General features: G+C 45.8%; 1 protein-coding gene across 1 annotated transcript in view; it reads right to left on the bottom strand.

Moving 5' to 3' along the window:
- LOC143301165 (uncharacterized) overlaps positions 1–23,924 on the bottom strand; it is a 192,097-nt gene that overhangs the window by 90,866 nt on the left and 77,307 nt on the right. Inside the window, exons 10-12 of the mRNA XM_076615254.1 lie at positions 15,964–16,137; positions 12,449–12,625; positions 11,377–11,619 (exon numbers count right to left, since the gene is read on the bottom strand). Coding sequence (XP_076471369.1) covers positions 11,377–11,619; positions 12,449–12,625; positions 15,964–16,137 — 594 coding nt within the window. The remainder of the gene's footprint in view (positions 1–11,376; positions 11,620–12,448; positions 12,626–15,963; positions 16,138–23,924) is intronic.

The following is a 23,924-nucleotide window of genomic DNA, read 5'->3' on the forward strand; positions in this document are numbered from 1 at the left end:
GGCACATGAACACAGGAAATATAGAAGACAAGACGTATAGAACACACAACAATTACTGATATACAGCATATACCAATACGATCACAAGACACATGGAGCACAAGACATATAGAGTACAGGACACATGGAACCATTGGCACGTAGAGGACAGGACACATGGAACCACTGGCACGTAGAGTACAGGACACATGGAACCACTGGCACGTAGAGGACAGGACACATGGAACCACTGGCACGTAGAGGACAGGACACATGGAACCACTGGCACGTAGAGGACAGGACACACAAAAAACACATGACACGTATAGAGCACAACATACATACAGCACACAATAAAGCTGTGCACATGACACATAGAGTACAGGATATAAAGCAAATAAAACACACAAAGCACTTGACATACATATAACACAAAAACACAGAGTACAAGACACATGGAGCAAAAGATTCCAAGAGCACAGCACACACTGAGCACAGGACATATGTGACCAAGCGCTCTGCTTGCTCCAAAACTTGCCTCACGCACAAGCTGTATTAGCTTGTCTCACACACAAGCTGTATTAGCAGACGACAGTTTTCCCTCCTAACCCGCGCACAGAATGTGTGACGTCACTCCGCTTACATCATTTAGTCCTCGCCAAACCACCTGCTGACGGCTCGACCAGTGTCGCGTCGCGGTACGCTATTGGCTGAGCTGGAATCTGTGTTTGTGTTCCACTGTAATTAATTAATACCTCTTTTGTCAGATCAGTAAACTACAAGTATTATATACTGGCAGAATCGTCGCAATTCCATCTTTAATTCTGTTCCATTTATGTTTGCCTACGTTACACTGATTTAACGCAGTTTGTAATTTTCAGCGACGAGCTCGTTAAAACTGACCCTGTTCAGGTGACTTAAATTAAGATTATAAATTCATCTTAAATAACCAACACTTCATTTTATACTCATTATAAAGTAGGTGTTGAGCTCTTTCTTTTGCAACTTATCCGACGTAAATCAGTTCAGGAATCATATAGAAATCTGTCACTGAACACCTTTAAACAAACACAATTGTCATCGGATTCTCCGTGATTTGTGACGATCTGCTTGCAAGTACACGTGACGGCCTTTGCGGTCCGCTAAACTTGCATAAATTGGCACAGTGAGGGATGAGTGGTCATTTCATACCTGGTCAGTCATCTGACCAGAGCCTGCTCTCTCTCTCTCTCTCTCTCTCTCTCTTGCTGCGTCGTTAAACTCCAATAGACAGATGAATGGTCATTTCATACCTGGTCAGTCATCTGACCAGAGCCTGCTCTCTCTCTCTCTCTCTCTCTCTCTCTTGCTGCGTCGAGCAGTGTGTTGTGTCATGTGTGCCCCCACAACGGCTGACACCTCGCTACGTATTGCTGTAAGTACAAGTGTGTAGAATGTGTTGATTTGTAAATTGTATTATTCGACACAGTACTTGTGTTCATATGAGTATGTTCAGTTATTGCTTTGTTCAGTTAATTCTTTGTTCAGTTATTGCTTTGACATGTTAGTCACAACTCGGCTATGATCGATCTAAATACTTGCCATGTCATCATCTGCTTGGAGCAGTGTTCCATTTGATTCTTAACGTCACAGTCAGTGACGTCTCTGGACACAAATAGTTTGTTGGAGAATGTTCTAGTGGGTGCATATGATGCGTTCTTTCTCATTTGCTATCACTGATGGTTACAGTGTTTCACTGATTCTCAGAACTCTAAGATGTGCGCAATATTCTGGTGTTATGATTACAAGATAGTGTTTGATTAATATCAGTTATTGGTTAAAACCACCTGATATGTATCAGTCTGTTAATTGTAATTTAGTTGTCATGCTCTCTCCTATACAGCTTACTCCAGTATAGTGCAACATGATAAACTGATTCATTTGAGTCACTTTGACACAGTATAAGCTTTATCTAATCTATACTGTCAGTGTACTTTCACTAAGTCAGCATCGCTTCAATCACTTTAACTGCGCTATTTAAATGTATTAGAAATGTCATTTGATGTCAGCGTTTGGTCTTCACACATATGCATTATGTTGTTGCGTATCCCAAACCCGAGTGATAGTCTTTCCATGTAATATGTATACATGTGCTTTACTATTCACTTGTGTCGACATGTTGTGCTTATGACATTTGTTTGTGTCATTCCAGGCACTGTCTTCTTCTCATTGTCTTCTTCTTTTAGTTCTTCTCAGTCTTCTCTTCTTAGTTTGCTCTTTTTATGTTCTTATAACTATTGTAAATAAAACAATAGAAAAACCCATTTGTGACTGGCCTCTATATGTTCCTGGCCTGTGCGTGGGATCTTGTCTATCCTTCAATTAATGATATTTAGTTAAGTCTTTTGTGCCGTGCCCTTGAGTAACCACTCGGTACACGGCCACACATATAAAACACAGACAATGCATTTTGTTTCTAAGCTGTGGGACTATGTACAGGACAAATGGTGTGCAGTACATAGAGCACTTAGAATGGAGCACCTGACACATACAGCACGGGAGACACACAGAACACTGGACACATGGAGCACAGGAGACACACAGAACACTGGACACATGGAGCACAGGAGACACACAGAACACTGGACACATGGAGCACAGGAGACACACAGAACACTGGACACATACAGCACAGGAGACACACAGAACACTGGACACACGGAGCACAAGAGACACACATAACACTGGACACATGGAGCACAGGAGACACACAGAACACTGGACACATGGAGCACAAGGCGTATAAAACACAAGACACACACAGAACAAGACACATAATGAAGACATATCAAGTATTAAGACACACATAGTACACCATGAAGCTGCCGGAAAAAAAGTAAGAAGACACAGAGTGTAGGACATGGGAGCTTATTACTCACAAAGCACAAGGCACATACAGGACAGGACAAATAGACTGCAGGGCACAGGGCACATACAGGACAGGACAAACAGACTGCAGGGCACAGGGCACATACAGGACAGGACAAACAGACTGCAGGGCACAGGGCACATACAGGACAGGACAAATAGACTGCAGGGCACAGGGCACATACAGGACAGGACAAACAGATTGTAGGGCACAGTACACAGGGCACAGAGAACAGGAAAAACATAGAGCACATAGCACATAGATAACACGAAATCAAGTGGGCTGACTCACAGTACAGGACGCATGCAATGTGTGACAGAGCACAGGACAGACAGCATGTGACACAAAGCGCCGGACACACATGGAGCATAATACACAAAAATAACAGGAGTTTAAGGTGAGGGAGTCATAGTACAAGACAAACGGAGCGCCGGACACACATGGAGCATAATACACAAAAATAACAGGAGTTTAAGGTGAGGGAGTCATAGTACAAGACAAACGGAGCACAGGACACACATGGAGCATAATACACAAAAATAACAGGAGTTTAAGGTGAGGGAGTCATAGTACACGACAACCGGAGCGCCGGACACACATGGAGCATAATACACAAAAATAACAGGAGTTTAAGGTGAGGGAGTCATAGTACAAGACAAACGGAGCACAGGACACACATGGAGCATAATACACAAAAATAACAGGAGTTTAAGGTGAGGGAGTCATAGTACAAGACAAACGGAGCACAGGACACACATGGAGCATAATACACAAAAATAACAGGAGTTTAAGGTGAGGGAGTCATAGTACAAGACAAACGGAGCACAGGACACACATGGAGCATAATACACAAAAATAACAGGAGTTTAAGGTGAGGGACTCATAGTACACGACAACCGGAGCGCAGGACACACATGGAGCATAATACACAAAAATAACAGGAGTTTAAGGTGAGGGAGTCATAGTACACGACAACCGGAGCGCCGGACACACATGGAGCATAATACACAAAAATAACAGGAGTTTAAGGTGAGGGAGTCATAGTACAAGACAACCGGAACGCTGGACACACATGGAGCATAATACACAAAAATAACAGGAGTTTAAGGTGAGGGAGTCATAGTACAAGACAACCGGACGCCAGGACACACATGGAGCATAATACACAAAAATAACAGGAGTTTAAGGTGAGGGACTCATAGTACAAGACAAACGGAGCGCAGGACACACACAGAGCACAGAACATAGAGCGTAGGAAATGCAACACAGGAAATGAAGTGCAGGACACATGTAGCAGAGGTAAAAAAGCACAGGACACATATACAGCACATGACATAGAGAAAATGACCTGCACAGAACACAGGATTTGGAGCAGAGGACGAAGAGCACAGACACACAGAGCATATTGTACATGGAGCACATGACAAATGGACCATAAGACACAGAAAGCAATCCAACACGAACATCAAACACGAACACGAAACATTTAGAGCAAATGACACACATAACACAAGACTTGTGGAGCAAAAGCCACATAGCATAGCACACATGAATCACAGATCACGGTATACATATACAACAGACTTTTCAAGCTGTGGGACTCATAGTACTAGCAGGACAGGATGTAGACCACAGGACGCACGTAGTGCATAGGATACAGAGCACAGGACATAGAGTACATGATGCATAGAGCACAAGACATAGAGCACAGGCCATAGGGCACAGGACATGAAGCACATGACGCATAGAGCACAAGACATTGAGCACAGGCCATAGGGCACAGGACATGAAGTACATGACGCAGAGCACAGGCCATAGAGCACAGGACATGAAGTACATGACACAGAGCACAAGACATAGAGCACAGGCCATAGAGCACAGGACATGAAGTGCATGACACAGAGCACAGGCCATAGGGCACAGGACATAGAGTACATGACACAGAGCACAAGACATAGAGCACAGGCCATAGAGCACAGGACATGAAGTACATGACACAGAGCACAAGACATAGAGATCAGGACATAAAGTACATGACACAGAGCATAAGACATAGAGCACAGGCCATAGAACACAGGACATAGAGTACATGACACAGAGCACAAAACATAGAGCACAGGACATGAAGCACATGACACAGAGCACAGGACATACAGCACAGGCCATAGAGCACAGGACATGAAGCACATGACACAGAGCACAAGACATAGAGCACAGGCCATAGAGCACAGGACATAGAGTACATGACACAGAGCACAGGCCATAGAGCACAGGCCATAGGGCACAGGACATGAAGCACATGACACAGAGCACAAGACATAGAGCACAGGACATAGAGTACATGACACAGAGCACAGGCCATAGGGCACAGGACATGAAGAACATGACACAGAGCACAAGACATAGAGCACAGTACATTGAGTACCTGACACAGAGCACAAGACATAGAGCACAGGCCATAGGGCACAGAACATGAAGCACATGAAACAGAGCACAGGCCACAGAGCACAAGACATTGAGCACAGGCCATAGAGCACAGGACATAGAGTACATGACACAGAGCACAGGACATAGAGCACAGGACATAGAGTACATGACTCAGAGCACAAGACATTGAGCACAGGCCATATGGCACAGGACATGAAGTACATGACACAGAGCACAAGACATAGAGCACAGGCCATAGAGCACAGGACATAGAGTACATGACACAGAGCACAAGACATAGAGCACAGGCCATAGGGCACAGGACATGAAGTACATGACACAGAGCACAAGACATAGAGATCAGGACATAAAGTACATGACACAGAGCATAAGACGTAGAGCACAGGCCATAAAGCTCAGGACATGAAGTACATGACACAGAGCACAAAACATAGAGCACAGGCCATAGAGCACAGGACACAGAGCACAAGACATAGAGCACAGGACATAGAGTACATGACACAGAGCACAGGACATAGAGTACATGACACAGAGCACAAGACATAGAGCACAGGCCATAGGGCACAGGACATGAAGCACATGACGCATAGAGCACAAGACATAGAATGTACACCACCTTGAGTTGAGCACAGGGCATAAAGCACAGGCACATGGAGTCCAGGACAGAAAGAAAGGCCACATAGAGCACATGTTCAGAACATATGGAGCCCAGGCCACATAGAGCACATGACATAGTTCAGAACATATGGAGCCCAGGCCACATACAGCACATGACACAGAGTTCAGAACATATGGAGCCCAGGCCACACAGAGCACATGACATAGTTCAGAACATAATTATGGAGCCCAGGCCACATACAGCACATGACACAGAGTTCAGAACATATGGAGCCCAGGCCACATAGAGCACATTACATAGAGTTCAGAACATATGGAGCCCAGGCCACATACAGCACATGACATAGTTCAGAACATATGGAGCCCAGGCCACATACAGCACATGACATAGTTCAGAACATATGGAGCCCAGGCCACATACAGCACATGACATAGTTCAGAACATATGGAGCCCAGGCCACATACAGCACATGACACAGAGTTCAGAACATATGGAGCCCAGGCCACATACAGCACATGACATAGTTCAGAACATATGGAGCCCAGGCCACATACAGCACATGACAGAGTTCAGAACATATGGAGCCCAGGACGCATAGAGCACAGGACATAGAGTTCAGAACATATGGAGCCCAGGCCACATACAGCACATGACATAGAGTTCAGGACATATGGAGCCCAGGCCACATACAGCACAGGACATAGAGTTCAGAACATATGGAGCCCAGGCCACATACAGCACAGGACATAGAGTTCAGAACATATGGAGCCCAGGCCACATACAGCACATGACATAGAGTTCAGGACATATGGAGCCCAGGCCACATACAGCACAGGACATAGAGTTCAGAACATATGGAGCCCAGGCCACATACAGCACAGGACATAGAGTTCAGAACATATGGAGCCCAGGCCACACACAGCACATGACATAGAGTTCAGAACATATGGAGCCCAGGCCACATACAGCACAGGACATAGAGTTCAGAACATATGGAGCCCAGGCCACATACAGCACAGGACATAGAGTTCAGAACATATGGAGCCCAGGCCACATACAGCACAGGACATAGAGTTCAGAACATATGGAGCCCAGGCCACATACAGCACATGACATAGTTCAGAACATATGGAGCCCAGGCCACATACAGCACATGACATAGTTCAGAACATATGGAGCCCAGGCCACATACAGCACATGACATAGTTCAGAACATATGGAGCCCAGGCCACATACAGCACATGACACAGAGTTCAGAACATATGGAGCCCAGGCCACATACAGCACATGACATAGTTCAGAACATATGGAGCCCAGGCCACATACAGCACATGACAGAGTTCAGAACATATGGAGCCCAGGACGCATAGAGCACAGGACATAGAGTTCAGAACATATGGAGCCCAGGCCACATACAGCACATGACATAGAGTTCAGAACATATGGAGCCCCGGCCACATACAGCACAGGACATAGAGTTCAGAACATATGGAGCCCAGGCCACATACAGCACAGGACATAGAGTTCAGAACATATGGAGCCCAGGCCACATACAGCACAGGACATAGAGTTCAGAACATATGGAGCCCCGGCCACATACAGCACATGACATAGAGTTCAGAACATATGGAGCCCAGGCCACATACAGCACAGGACATAGAGTTCAGAACATATGGAGCCCAGGCCACATACAGCACAGGACATAGAGTTCAGAACATATGGAGCCCAGGCCACATACAGCACAGGACATAGAGTTCAGAACATATGGAGCCCAGGCCACATACAGCACATGACATAGAGTTCAGAACATATGGAGCCCAGGCCACATAGAGCAGAGGACAGAGTTCAGAACACATGGAGCCCAGGCCACATACAGCACATGACATAGAGTTCAGAACATATGGAGCCCAGGCCACATACAGCACATGACATAGAGTTCAGAACATATGGAGCCCAGGCCACATAGAGCACATGACATAGTTCAGAACATATGGAGCCCAGGCCACATACAGCACATGACATAGAGTTCAGAACATATGGAGCCCAGGCCACATACAGCACATGACATAGAGTTCAGAACATATGGAGCCCAGGCCACATACAGCACAGGACATAGAGTTCAGAACATATGGAGCCCAGGCCACATACAGCACATGACATAGTTCAGAACATATGGAGCCCAGGCCACATACAGCACATGACACAGAGTTCAGAACATATGGAGCCCAGGCCACATAGAGCACATGACATAGAGTTCAGAACATATGGAGCCCAGGCCACATACAGCACAGGACATAGAGTTCAGAACATATGGAGCCCAGGCCACATAGAGCACATGACATAGTTCAGAACACATGGAGCCCAGGCCACATACAGCACAGGACATAGAGTTCAGAACATATGGAGCCCAGGCCACATACAGCACAGGACATAGAGTTCAGAACATATGGAGCCCAGGCCACATACAGCACATGACATAGAGTTCAGAACATATAGAGCCCAGGCCACATACAGCACAGGACATAGAGTTCAGAACATATGGAGCCCAGGCCATATACAGCACAGGACATAGAGTTCAGAACATATGGAGCCCAGGCCACATAGAGCACATTACATAGAGTTCAGAACATATGGAGCCCAGGCCACATAGAGCACATTACATAGAGTTCAGAACATATGGAGCCCAGGCCACATAGAGCACAGGACATAGAGTTCAGAACATATGGAGCCCAGGACGCATACAGCGCATGGCACAGAACATATGGAGCCCAGGCCACATACAGCACATGACATAGAGTTCAGAACATATGGAGCCCAGGCCACATACAGCACATGACATAGAGTTCAGAACATATGGAGCCCAGGCCACATACAGCACAGGACATAGAGTTCAGAACATATGGAGCCCAGGCCACATACAGCACATGACATAGTTCAGAACATATGGAGCCCAGGCCACATACAGCACATGACACAGAGTTCAGAACATATGGAGCCCAGGCCACATAGAGCACATGACATAGAGTTCAGAACATATGGAGCCCAGGCCACATACAGCACAGGACATAGAGTTCAGAACATATGGAGCCCAGGCCACATAGAGCACATGACATAGTTCAGAACACATGGAGCCCAGGCCACATACAGCACAGGACATAGAGTTCAGAACATATGGAGCCCAGGCCACATACAGCACAGGACATAGAGTTCAGAACATATGGAGCCCAGGCCACATACAGCACATGACATAGAGTTCAGAACATATAGAGCCCAGGCCACATACAGCACAGGACATAGAGTTCAGAACATATGGAGCCCAGGCCATATACAGCACAGGACATAGAGTTCAGAACATATGGAGCCCAGGCCACATAGAGCACATTACATAGAGTTCAGAACATATGGAGCCCAGGCCACATAGAGCACATTACATAGAGTTCAGAACATATGGAGCCCAGGCCACATAGAGCACAGGACATAGAGTTCAGAACATATGGAGCCCAGGACGCATACAGCGCATGGCACAGAACATATGGAGCCCAGGCCACATAGAGCACATTACACAGAGTTCAGAACACATGGAGCCCAGGCCACATAGAGCACATTACACAGAGTTCAGAACATATGGAGCCCAGGCCACATACAGCACATTACACAGAGTTCAGAACATATGGAGCCCAGGCCACATACAGCACATTACACAGAGTTCAGAACACAAGGAGCCCAGGCCACATAGAGCACATTACACAGAGTTCAGAACATTCAGTGCAGAACTCATAGAGTACAGGACATGTATTGAGTGCAGAACATGACTCCTGTAACACAGGGCAAATGGGGTACAAGACACTGAGCAGAGAGAGAGAACAAGAACAAAACTTTAATCTCCAGGCCTCTAGCCCCTAGACAGAGGTCAAAAGTACACAATATGGTGATCACGCAGCGACAACAAAATGTAAAATACATACTAACTTAAACCTGTAGAACAAAAGTGCTTCTTGTGCATAGTAAATTAATTCTAACTTTCATCATTGTTGTCACAGAATTCCTGTCATATCTTCAGGGCATTAAATATATAAACACAGAGTTTACGAATACTGTAAACAGAACCATTCTTCAGCAAGTGAACATACGATTGACCTTCAGAGTTTAGATGTTTTTTGCAGCAGGTTATTGTAAAGAACACAATTGTTTATAAAATGGTTTTCATCTTCGACCACATTACAACATTTACATGCGCAATTTGAATTATATTTGAAAGATCTTCTAAAAAATGATCCATTTACTGGGAGCAAACCAAGCTGTAATTTTACCAAACAGTCCCTAAAACACTTTTTATCCACAAAGTCAAAATATTGCTCACACCGAAAACCAGTTTTAAACAGTCTGTAGTTATGATATATATATATATATATATATATATATATATATATATATATATATATATATATATCTGACTCGTCCCACTCTTGCGTAAATATATCCTTCATTCTCCAGAAACATCCGGGTGTTTATAAGGTACAGTATTGTTACTGCCTCTGAAGTCAATGTATGGCAAGTGCAACATACTACAGTGACTACCACCATCACCACCATTTGCCACAATTATGATAGAACGAAATGAATACTTTTATGCATGCATATAAAATAGAAGAAAAGAAGAAAAAAGAAGAAAAGAAGAAATAATAAGGACAAAAGAAGCAAAACAAAACAAGATAAAATGAGAAAGCAAGAAAAAGAACAACAACAACAACTGATACAATAAATGAAACATAACTGACCTCTTTATTACTGCCTACAGTAATTCAAAGATCAGGGTTAGTGTTGGAAGGGGTGAAGATATTTTTGCAGACTTGATTTGAAAATAGGAAGAGAACTGCCTGTTTGTATGTGCATAGGAAGGGAGTTCCACAGGGATGCACCCGAAAATGCAAAACTAGTTTTGAACATACCAATTCGGGTGCGTGGTAAAATGTATTTGTTAGAGCCACATTGGCATGAGGCTCGTGTAAGCATGTGTTTGAGATATTGTGGTGCCAAGTTACTGTGTGTTTTGTACATGAGTAATACTTTGTTAATTCTAGCTGTTTTTGAAGTGGAAGGATATTTAATCTGGCTTGCTTTTCTAAAGTTGACAGTGGCTTCTCTCTTGTGGAGAGAATTTTGTTTGTGAAGATGAACATCTGCAGCACAGCTCCAGATAACGTATGCATAGCTGATGTGAGAAAGACAGTGAGCGTGGAAGAACATTTTGCGAGCTTCACTGTCTATGTAAGGTTTCAGCTGATTGAGTAAAAACAGACTGCATGCCAACCTTTTACATACAGAATCAATGTGAGCTTGCCATTTCACAGAGAGAGAGAGAGAGAGAGAATGGTGAAAACGATGATAAAGATGAATACAATATGATTACAAATGTACTCACTTGTCACAGTGACGGAAAAGCGACAGGTCCCTGTGTTACCACTGGTGTCTGTGGCTGTGTACGTCACATAGGTCACCCCGGCCACAAAGGGAGATCCAGGCACCACATCACTGGTGATGTCCACTGTTTCTCCAGAGTTATCAGTCACAGTGGGTGAAGCCCACGTGACCGTCGTGTCCTGACCCAGACGTGAGGCGAATTCTTCAACATTGTCTGGGCAGTCCAGGGTTGGAGCCTGTGTGTCTGACAAGTGCAGGTAGTATGTTCTGATTTCTTATTTCAATATAAAGTGTTTTGAACAATCCATTTATGGTAAAATTATCATAACTCATTTATTATCAGCATCAGCACTTGAACTTTTAGAATTACCATCGTAAATATATATGTGCAAAATGGTTGGTTTGTTTTCTTCAAAACAGGATAAAAGTGACCACAAATAAATAACCATCAACTTAGAGTAATGAAAGTGAAACAAGATAGTGATTGTTCAATCTGTTATCACTGAAACAATTCAAGCAGACCAGCAGGGAATGTGCAGCCTTGATTACAAGGCTGTCAAAATCCAGGTAGTCCAAGATAAAGATTGTTTTTCTTCGGGGAGGGCAAGACTTGCTAAGTGAGCAATGCGTGCACACCACATATCACAGGTGTCGACATTAATTCCCAACGCACACAATGAGTACAGAGCCAGCCAGGAAAGCAGTCTACGCCACTCCTCACATTAATAAAGTAAGCTTTTATTTTGTAAAAGTGAAATATATGTGTAACACTGATATTGTATTGTATTTGGAAAGTCCATTTAATCCAGGCTCAGGACTCTGGGATCGACAATGTGCAATGATGGATGCCTACAGTGATATTCATCAGTAACGACACAACACTTTGTCAACCAAGCAGGTCTGAAAGAGCCTTTCCATCAGAAGTTTATGTTCCAGTCATGAAACTAGACCATCCTGATTTCTGAACTATGATTTATCATTTCATGAAAGATTTGACAGTTATCCCAACCAGTGATGACAAGCAACGAACGAATCAACCAAAAAACCAAGCAAGCAAGCGGCCAGTTGATCACCTTTGCAAGATCCAGGCGTTGACCATTTACCGTCTGGCCCACAGGTGATGAGCAGCGGCTGCTGAGCAGTGTAGCCCTGGCTGCATGTCAACACACAGCTGGCCTGGTACTGATGGCCTGTGGGACATGTCAGACTGCCTGCCGCCACCACTGGAAGTGTCGGTGGGCACGTGACCACTGCCAACAGAGCACAACACACAGTGAATTCAGCTGGACACAGTGTTCCATTGCACAACAAGATGCCTCTTCCCACGGATTGTAACTCTGCTGACACGTGAACCGTTTCAATGATTCATAAGTCGTTGTTGTCGGCCTCCTTCCAACTCGAGAGACGATGGCAGCACCAGAAATGTAGTCACTGCTGGGCATTGCACTTCCTGCTGTGGCTGTGTAGACCGATGCTGGAGTGCATGTGGGACAGTTATAGGTAGATGCAGCTCGGTTTACAGAGTTTGACTTGCATGTGGCTCTTTTTTCTCCTCAGCACGTCAATGCGGTTTCTCTGTGCTTGTTTCACCACTCTCTGAATGGCAGACTGCCAGGGACAACATCATTCTGCAAGGCTTTCCCAGGACAGCACATCAATACTTGTACTTTTCAGGTCCCTTTTGCAAGCGTCTTTGACTTAGTTGGGGCGGCCTTGGAACCTAGATCCCTCTGATAGTTCGCCGTACAGCAGATCTTTAGGGATGCGGCTTTCATCCAGTCGGCGAACATGACCAAGCCACCAGCAAAGATGGCGTTGACTCAGAAGGGCGAAGACAGTTGTTAAGCCTGGACGCTCAAGCACTTCATTGTTTGGGATCTTGTCCTGCCATTGGATTCCAAGAGTGTGTCTGAGGCATCAGAATATGTGGTCCATGTTTCACTTGAGTAGAGCAGGGTGCTTAGAACGCAAGCTCTGTACACCTGCATCTTAGTGTTCACCGTCAAGACTTTGTTTGACCACACCCTCTTGTGAAGTTTGGACATGATCCCGGTGGCCTTCGCAATTCTGGAGTTGATCTCTGGCTCGAGAGAGAGATTTGAAGTTATTGTCGACCGCAGATACTGAAACCGGTCAACAGAGTTGAGCTCGTGGCTCCTGATGTGGATTATTGGAGGAGAGTTAGTGTCCTGTCCCATCACTTCGGTTTTTTTCGCTGCATGGTATTTTATTCATAAATGCCATAGCTCCTTAGAAGGGGGATAAACATGAAGATACGAAAGTCGCAAACAAATATGCACATAATCATGGTTTTACGAAAGCACTTCACCATTTAAACGCTTTATACAGATAGAGTGAACTGCTTACCAAGATTCATTTGTAGTTGACATTAAAAGAATAAGTTTGAATAAACAAGGTTGTATGATTTTTTTTTCCACTTTGATATCTCTCAGTTCTAAACAATCAAGCACAACATTAATCTCATGTTCCTTTGATTCTCTGCTAAATGGACAAATCATATCAGAAATGTTAGACTGTCTACATGTTAGGAAACACTTATGAATGCCTGTCAACATTCATAGACACTGACAGGTTGGTAGACAGACAGACAGACAAACACAGGCAGACATACTCTTTGCTCTCGATTCACCCCACCCAGGACACACTGACCTTGACAGACTGGCAGACAGACAGACAGGCAGACACTGGCAGACAGACGGACAGACAGACACTGACAGACGGACAGGCAGACAGACGGGCAGACAGGCAGACAGACACTGACAGACAGACAGACTGACACTGGCAGACGGACAGGCAGACAGACAGACACTGACAGACGGACAGGCAGACAGACGGACAGACAGGCAGGCAGGCAGGCAGACAGACACTGGCAGACAGACAGGCAGACAGACAGACACTGACAGATGGACAGACAGACAGGCAGACATACACTGGCAGACAGACGGACGGACAGACACACAGACACTGGCAGACAGACAGGCAGACATACACTGGCAGACAGACAGGCAGGCAGACAGACAGACACTGGCAGGCAGACAGACAGACAGGCAGAGAGACAGACAGACAGACACTGGCAGACAGACAGGCAGGCAGAGAGACAGACAGACAGACACTGGCAGACAGACAGACAGACAGACAGGCAGAGAGACAGACAGACAGACACTGGCAGACAGACAGACAGGCAGAGAGACAGACAGACAGACAGGTAGACAGACAGACAGACAGACACTGGCAGACAGACAGACAGGCAGAGAGACAGACAGACAGACACTGGCAGACAGACAGACAGGCAGAGAGACAGACAGACAGACACTGGCAGACAGACAGACAGGCAGAGAGACAGACAGACAGACACTGGCAGACAGACAGACAGGCAGAGAGACAGACAGACAGACACTGGCAGACAGACAGACAGAGAGACAGACTGACAGACACTGGCAGACAGACAGACAGGCAGAGAGACAGACAGGTAGAGAGACAGACAGACACTGGCAGACAGACAGACAGACACTGGCAGACAGACAGACAGACACTGGCAGACAGACACTGGCAGACAGACAGGCAGGCAGAGAGACAGACAGACAGACACTGGCAGACAGACAGACAGGCAGAGAGACAGACAGGTAGAGAGACAGACAGACACTGGCAGACAGACAGACAGACAGAGTCAGAGAGACAGACAGGTAGAGAGACAGACAGACACTGGCAGACAGACAGACAGACACTGGCAGACAGACAGACAGACAGAGGCAGAGAGACAGACAGGTAGAGAGACAGACAGACACTGGCAGACAGACAGACAGACACTGGCAGACAGACAGACAGGCAGAGAGACAGACAGACAGACAGGTAGACAGACAGACAGACAGACACTGGCAGACAGACAGACAGGCAGAGAGACAGACAGACAGACACTGGCAGACAGACAGACAGGCAGAGAGACAGACAGACAGACACTGGCAGACAGACAGACAGGCAGAGAGACAGACAGACAGACACTGGCAGACAGACAGACAGGCAGAGAGACAGACAGACAGACACTGGCAGACAGACAGACAGAGAGACAGACAGACAGACACTGGCAGACAGACAGACAGGCAGAGAGACAGACAGGTAGAGAGACAGACAGACACTGGCAGACAGACAGACAGACACTGGCAGACAGACAGACAGACACTGGCAGACAGACACTGGCAGACAGACAGGCAGGCAGAGAGACAGACAGACAGACACTGGCAGACAGACAGACAGGCAGAGAGACAGACAGGTAGAGAGACAGACAGACACTGGCAGACAGACAGACAGACACTGGCAGACAGACAGACAGACAGAGTCAGAGAGACAGACAGGTAGAGAGACAGACAGACACTGGCAGACAGACAGACAGACACTGGCAGACAGACAGACAGACAGACACTGGCAGACAGACAGACAGACAGACAGACACTGGCAGACAGACAGACAGACAGACACTAGCAGACAGACAGACACTGGCAGACAGACAGACAGACAGACAGACAGACACTGGCAGACAGAGTCTTTGTTCCCTATCCACCCCATTCAGGACCTTGACAGGTTGGCAGTGCAGGACTCCAGGTCCTGGTGTCCAGGCATGTCACAGTGGCTGACCCCTGGACCTGATAGCCCCTGGTACAGCTGGCCATGCACTTTGACCCCTCCAGGTTGCCATTGTCACAGGTCACATGACCATTGGTAATAGACGGGCTGGCGCATCGTCTCTCTGTTAAGAACATTGCAAACCTTTTCACCCAATACTTGTCTTTCTGACAATATTTCGTAATATATCATATGTATGTTTGTATGGATATGTATATATGTATGTATATGTCACAAGTCTGTTTTGTTTTTTTTCTTGTGTGTGTTCTCATTCATATCATACATATAGTACTGCATTCATAACTCTCAGTTTTTAACAGATCCAGTATGGGGGTTTTCCCATTTATTGAATGAGAAAAAAAGAAGAAATCAAAATTAATTACATCCTTATCAAATATCATTCCCTCACAAAGCCATACAAATCATTCTCATGCATTACTTCTTCCTCGTTCGTGGGCTGCCACTTCCATGTTCACTCGCACACACGAGTGGGCTTTTACATGTATGACCGTCAATATTCACGCCATGCAGGCAGTCATACTCCGTTTTCGGGGAGGGGTGGTGGTGCATGTTCTTGTTTCCAGGTGTGTATTTTTGTTTCCAAAACCCACCAAAAACGCTGACATAGATGTTGGTTTTTTTGTTTTTTTTTCATCTTGTGCATGTGTGTGCACACGATGGGGGTTCAGGCACTTGCAGGCCTGCACATCTGTGGACGTGGGAGATCGGAAAACTCTCCACCCTTTACCCACCCAGCCCTGTGACCGGGGTTCGGACCTGGGTCCCTCAGTTTGAAAGTCCAACATTTTAACCAGTTGGCTGTTGCGCCCGTGTGTGCATTACTTCAAATGCAATTTAATTAAAAACAAAAACAAACTTACAAAGAAAAACAAAAAATAAAATAGTTTCTACACTTACAATTTGTATGCAAAAAAAACAACACTATTTGAGCGGGGAAGTTTTACATTACTGGCTAGGTAACTGGCCATGGCTTATAATTACATTGCTGGCTAGGTAACTGGCCATGGCTTATAATTACATTACCGGCTAGGTAACTGGCCATGGCTTATAATTACATTACTGGCTAGGTAACTGGCCATGGCTTATAATTACATTACCGGCTAGGTAACTGGCCATAGCTTATAATTACATTACTGGCTAGGTAACTGGCCATGGATTATAATTACGAAGTACTCAGTTACAGTCTCAAGTCTTCTTATATCCAAAGCAGTTACTGATTAATGTAGAACAGCAGCACACTCTGAAAAACACAAAGACTTCCTGTCACTCACCAAAACCAGCAGGATCGTATCATAAAAGATCCACACAAACTGAAAAACAGTTTCTGCTTGCAGTCCATACAAACTGAAAAACAGTTTCTGCTTGCAGTCCATACAAACTGAAAAACAGTTTCTGCTTGCAGTCCATACAAACTGAAAAACAGTTTCTGCTTGCAGTCCATACAAACTGAAAAACAGTTTCTGCTTGCAGTCCATACAAACTGAAAAACAGTTTCTGCTTGCAGTCCACACAAACTGAAAAACAGTTTCTGCTTGCAGTCCATACAAACTGAAAACCCTTCCTTCTGTCAGTTCGAAACACAATGAATTCATACTTCAGTCCGCTGTTTAAGGTGCAAACCATTATACTTCTCACTTGTGGTGGGGATATAACATCTCAAGACACTTTAACAAAACATCAGGTGGAGAAAAATCTATTAGCCACAGGATTTGAAAAAAAGAAAGAAAAACAAAACAAAAACAAGAGAGGCAATGCCTTCAAGACTCACTTGTGATATGTACTTAATGAGTTAATCCAACAAAGGAATTCAGAAAAAAAAGAAATGGATGATCTGGCAAAAAGACACACACACGTGCGCACGCACGCACGCACACACACACACACACACACACACACACACACTTTGATCCAGATCTATATGTGTGTTTGGAAAAAAAAGTGAAATACCGGGAACATGGGCTGCTTCAGATGGAATTTTATATTTCGAACATGCAACTTTCAGTTCAACGAATACTCATTTCTGAAGAACAGCAGAAAATGTTATGTGGATCGATATATATGTTGACAGGCCCACTGGCAACACTAAACTAGAGCTTGCTTATTCACCCACACTTCAGTCAGTGGATGAGATGTTTAAAGTTAAACATCGAGGATTTTACTGATCTAAGTAAGACAAATGCAACGTCAAACTGACTGCCAAAGCTACACCAGTTAAACATCGAGGATTTTACTGATCTGAGTAAGACAGATGCTACGTCAAACTGACTGCCAAAGCTACACCAGTTAAACATCGAGGATTTTACTGATCTGAGTAAGACAGATGCTACGTCAAACTATCTGCCGAATGAGTAAGACAGATGGTACACCAAACTATCTGCCGAAGCTGCACCTTGCGTCAAAAGCTCACAATACTTGCTATTTCTACCGTCTGATTTGAAAAAAAATAAACAGTGTAGTTGTTACACACTTGTTCGTTCAGAACTGTGAAAAAACAAGGGCATACCCAAACCAAAAGTATGGGATAGTCTGCATATCTGGAACTGTTCCATTTCATTTTACATGGGTTACTTTGTGACGACAGTCAGCCATGGTACGACAACTTGCATGTTGATAACACCAACCTGCCGCCCCTCTGAGTCAAGTGAATGGACTATACTGCGACAGCTAATTTTAGACAGGCTGCAAGCTGCCAAAACACCCGTCTGTACCTCGAAACATTGCTGTCTGCCAGGAGTTGCAAAATATATTTGTACTAGGCCTCCAAACGATATGAAAAACAGACATACTAAAGTTTATATCATTGTTAAAAAAATTAAAACATCTTTCAAGGCTGGGTACTGCGTGTTTTGCACACTTCCACAGACTACTATAAATAAATGCAAAGTTGGCTTCAGTCAAAGGTGACCCTTCGTGCATGCACAATGCAACGTGATGTAACATGATGTAACTGACAAATATTGTGCTTGGAAAATCGATTATGTTTTTTGGTGTCATATACTGTTCCATGTCAAACTGATGCAAACTAGGCCTATCGTTTGCTCTTTTTGGCCAAATTTCGCACAGCTAATGGTGAAAAGACACTCTGTCTTGCCCGGTCTGCTCTTAGCCAATCAAACGCCTCTAAAAACTACAAGCGCTGAATCATTCCTTTGGCCAAGACTCTCGACGCCATCTTGTCAGGTTTAGGCTCTGTCTCGTCTAACGGCCTTATTTTGTTGCATGCAGCTTGATTTTATTGTATTCTTACCTTTTGTATACTCGATTCGACTCTGCCCCCTTGAATCGTACCTTTTCTCTACCTCTCAGTTGATCCTGTCTTTCCTTTCTCTGTTGGGGATCGGATTTTTCACTTGGTGCCTAAGCGCAGTTACCATGCCACGAACGTCATCCCACAACAGCAATTATACTGGGTTCAAGACTCGGCAAGAGACTCTCCCAGCCTAGAGCTCATGGTTTCTCCCGATAGGGACTGCGGTGATGCATCTTTGGACGCTGACCATGAAGGCGACGCTCGTCCCATTAAAACAGTCATGAAGGGGACCGGGGGGAAAGGGGTATGAGCGTCACCTCCCGAGGTGTCCATGCGGGAAGCAGGAATAAGTGGGAATGGCAAGTCCTCTTTTGGCAGTGGGGACTCAGGGCTAGGCCTGAGCTGTCAAGTGGAGGCCATGCCCGGCCGTAACCCTGGTCCCCACGCTGAGACAGCCCTCAGGGTCTCCATTGCTATTTCCCCTCCTCCCTCCACTGCCAAGCCCCCTCCCCCACCTCAGTCTGTGGGGGAGACAGTTTTGGTTCCAGGGGGGGGGGGGGGGGGGGGAGACCTCTACTTTGCCCAAACCTAGGCCAAGCCACCCCAGTCTCCCCATGGGAGGGGATTCGGGGCGCGTGGCCACCTGCTTTGCAGGTCTGCCCGCTATCCGGCCAGTCTCACCTGCCAGGTTTTTCCCTTCATGGAGGTCAAGGTACCAGTGACCCTCTGGGGTGGGGTCACAGGATGGCTGGTGCCCACGGGCGGTTTCCCCCATTCTACCTGTACTGGGACGCACCTATGGTGCACACTGGGTTGCCGTGAGGACCAGTGGCCAACCCCTCGTCCTCTCCCCCCCGCCCCCCCCCCAGGTTCCAACCCAGCACATCTCACAGGGTCAAATCAAATCAAAAAATCAAATTTTGGTGCTTAGAGCCTCGCCGACCACTGAGTCCATCTCAAGGCTATCACCACGTCAATACCCACCACAAGTCAAAGGCAAATAAAAAATGAAAAAATTCCAATAAAAACTTGTCACCGCTTTAAGCTTTCCACTCATAGTTTAAAAAACCTGCCATAGTTCAAAACCTTCAAATCTGATTAAAAATGTTCACTTCTTTCAAGATGTCCATCAGCATCCACAGAGGGACATCACGAAACAAAGTCTTCAGAGAAACCGCCATGTAATGTCTGCGTCTAACGTCACGCAGATCCCAACAGTCAAGAGCACATGTTTCACAGTGAGAGGCTCATCACAGGGAATACATCGAGGGGCCTCTTCCCCCTTCAACAAGTAAGAATGATCAAAAAAAAAAAAAAAAAAAAAAGTGTGCCCCGTGCACAGTCTGCACAGCACAGATGCCTCCTTTCTGTTCTTCACCACAAATGGGAGGGTCTCTTTTAGGTCTGGACGGATTTGGAACAGCTTGTTTTCCATCTGGGTGTTCCACTCCTCTTGCCAAAGACCCTTAACTTGTAAGTATTCACCTTCTGCTTCATGTCTGTGTATGGTACAAAGGATCTCAATAATTTTTCCTTTACAGCATTCTTGGCCAGCTGGTCTGCCCTTTCGTTACCACAAATGCCAACATGGCCGGGAACCCAGGCCAACACACCATCATATCCTTTCTTCGTTACGAGAGTAAAAGCATCACAGAATTCCAGCAGTTTGGGATGAGTGAGATTCCTGCAGGCGATCGCCTCCAGGGCTGACAAGGAGTCAGAAAAGATCATGAATCTCTTTTGTTTCAAAGAGAGAACCATTTTTACCGCCAGAACCAGTGCAGTCAGTTCCGCAGTGTACACTGAGCTGTCAGACAGGATGTGTTCCGTTGAGGGCTGGTCAGGAAAGACGGGACAAAACGCAGATGCAGTGACTCCGTCTTCCGACTCTGATTCTTTGGAAAGTGGGAAATTTGTGGCAGAGTTCTGAAAAGTAAGTTCTGTAGGCCAGTGAACTGGTGGAGTCTTTACAGTACGAGGCCAGATCGAATCGGACCTCAGGTGTTTTAAAGGTCCACGGTGGGCTGTCGGGGAACTTGGAGAAGTCTGAGATGCCACCGATATCCAGATCGGCATTTTCTATGTGTGGCTGAGTGAGTCCAAGAGGTGGGATGCAGTTTGGGTTATCTTTAATTTTCTTGTTGAAGAGGTTGTTGAAGACACCATCGTAAGCAGGGTTTTTGGGTTCAGAAAACAGTTTCTAGTAGTGGTTTAGGGCAGCTTCAAATGTGGTTGGAGAGAGGCAGTTCCCCTGCCTCTGCGTACAAGCTGTGCACAGGGGTGGTGCGGAACGCAGCTAAGCTGAGACGGAGCACTTGGTGGTGTATAGGGTCCAGCAGTTTCAGGTAAGACGGTCTGGCCGAGCCGTACACTACACACCCGTAATCCAGTTTGGACTGGACCAGGGCTCTGTAGAGGTGAAAGAGAGTTCTCTTATCAGCGCCCCAGTTTGTGTGTACCACAACTCGGATGATGTTCAGGGCTTTTTGACAAGATATTTTCAGCTGTTTGATATGGCTGAGGAAGTTCAGCTTCTGATTGAAAATGACCCCAGAAATCTGGCTTCCTTGACCGCCGGGATGGTGGGTTTTTTCCAGATGGATTTCAGGGTCCAGATAGAATTGGCGAAAGTTATGAAAATGAATACACTGAGTTTTAGAGGATGAAAAGGTGAAACCGTTCTCCTCTGCCCAACACTGATTTTTTTCCACGCAGAGCTGAAGCCGTTGCTGGATGCTGGCATACGTGCTGCCAGTTGCATACAGGGCGAAATCGTCCACAAACAGTGAGCTCTCTGATCCCTTCTGAACCGATTGGACGATGATGTTTATTTTGATGCTGAAGACAGCTGGAGACAGAATGCTCCCTTGCGGAACACCCAGCTCCTGCTCGTGAATGTCGGACAGGGTGGTGCCGACCCTCACCTGGAATTGTCTGTCATGCAAAAAATTGTGGATAAACTGGGGCAGGTGTCCTCGGAAGCCAAACTTGTGCAGATCTGAGCATGAGAGGATTCCAACTTTCCAGGTGGTATTGTAGGCTGTCTCTAAATAAAAAAATATGGCCACCACATGCTGTTTGTTGACAAAAGCGTTCCCCACTGTTGTTTCCAGACGAACCAAATGGTCAACGGTAGATCGATGCTTGCGGAAACCGCACTACCGTTGACCATCTTCTCCATCAGTTTGCAGATGCAGCTGGTCAGTGCTATTGGGTGGTAGTTAGAGGGGCTCAAGGGGCCTTTTCCCGGTTTTGGCACCGGGATTATGAGGGCTTTCCGCCAGGAGGGTGGAAAAAAGCCTGTGGTCCAGATGTGGTTGTAAACTCTGAACAGGGTGTCCAGACAGGTTTCGGGAAGATGTTTTAACAGTGTATAATGAACCTTGTCCATTCCCGGAGAGGAATCCGTGCAGGTCTGAAGGGCAGATTTTAGTTCATTCTTAGTGAAAGGAAGGTTGTAGCTCTCTGTGTTGCCAGAAGAGAAGTTGCAGGGCGTTTTTTCTTTCAGGTTTTTGGTTTTGAGAAACAGAGCAGATCTGTTGGCAGATCTAGAGTTCAGTTTGATTGTGGAGGCTAGCAAATTAGTGACTGCTTTCTTCTCTGTGATCAGAGTGTCTGAGAGCTTGAGATGGTGAAAAGTTGGTCAGACGTTTTTGCCTTTGATTTTTTTTTAAAACCCTCCACACTTTCTTCTTGAGTGTGTTGGAGGTTAAAGAAGAGCAAAAATCTCTCCATGATTTTCTCTGGCTCTTTTTAAGAAATATATCTGGCTTTCGCCCTCAGCTGCTGATGGGTGCGAATGCTATCGGTCTCCAGTCTCCAAAAGACGCATCGTTGCGCTCTCTTCCAAGACCTACGGGCATCCTGACATTCAGCGTTGAACCAGGGCGTTCTTGGCATCTGAGGTTTGGAGGAAGACGATGGGACTGTTGCTTTGGCGCAATCTAAAATGATCTGTGTCAGAGTGTCAGCAGGATCCTTGCTTTGTAAGACCGTTTCTTCCTGCAGCTCCGCTCTTAACTTCGTGGTAAAAATTTCCCAGTCGGCTTTGTCATAGTTCAGGCGGTCAGGCAGAGAGTCACCTTCCACATCTGTGGAATGGAGGACGACAGGAAAGTGGTCACTCCCGTGCAGATCATCGTGCACTTTCCACTCGTAGTCCAGGACCAACGATGGATCACAGACCGACAGATCTAAACACGAGAGCTTCCCAGAAGACAGATGAAGGTAAGTGGGTGACTTGTCATTTAGACAACACAGGTCCATATCGGAAAGGTTTTCCAAAAGAAGACCTCGGGCTGATGTCACCTCACTTCCCCAGAGTGGGGAGTGGCCATTGAAGTCACCCAACAGTAAAAACGGTCGTGGAAGCTGGTTGACAAGGTTCATGAGGTCCTGCGTCTGAACACGGACAGGAGGAGGAAAATAGAGAGAACAGACAGGGATGGTTTTCTTAAGTGTGACTCTGACTGCCACCGCCTGTAAAGGGGTGCTTAAAGGAACTCTACTATATAAAAGGGACTTACGTACAAAAAGAGCGAACCTCCCGTCAATCCCTCTTGCTTCGGTTGAGCGGGCTTAAAAATGGAGTTAAAACCAGAGAGAGATAAAAACTTGCCATCTCTTTGCAGAGTTTCTTG

The sequence above is a fragment of the Babylonia areolata genome, chromosome 27 (genome assembly GCF_041734735.1).
Source record: "Babylonia areolata isolate BAREFJ2019XMU chromosome 27, ASM4173473v1, whole genome shotgun sequence".
NCBI classification, from domain to species: Eukaryota; Metazoa; Mollusca; class Gastropoda; order Neogastropoda; family Buccinidae; genus Babylonia; species Babylonia areolata.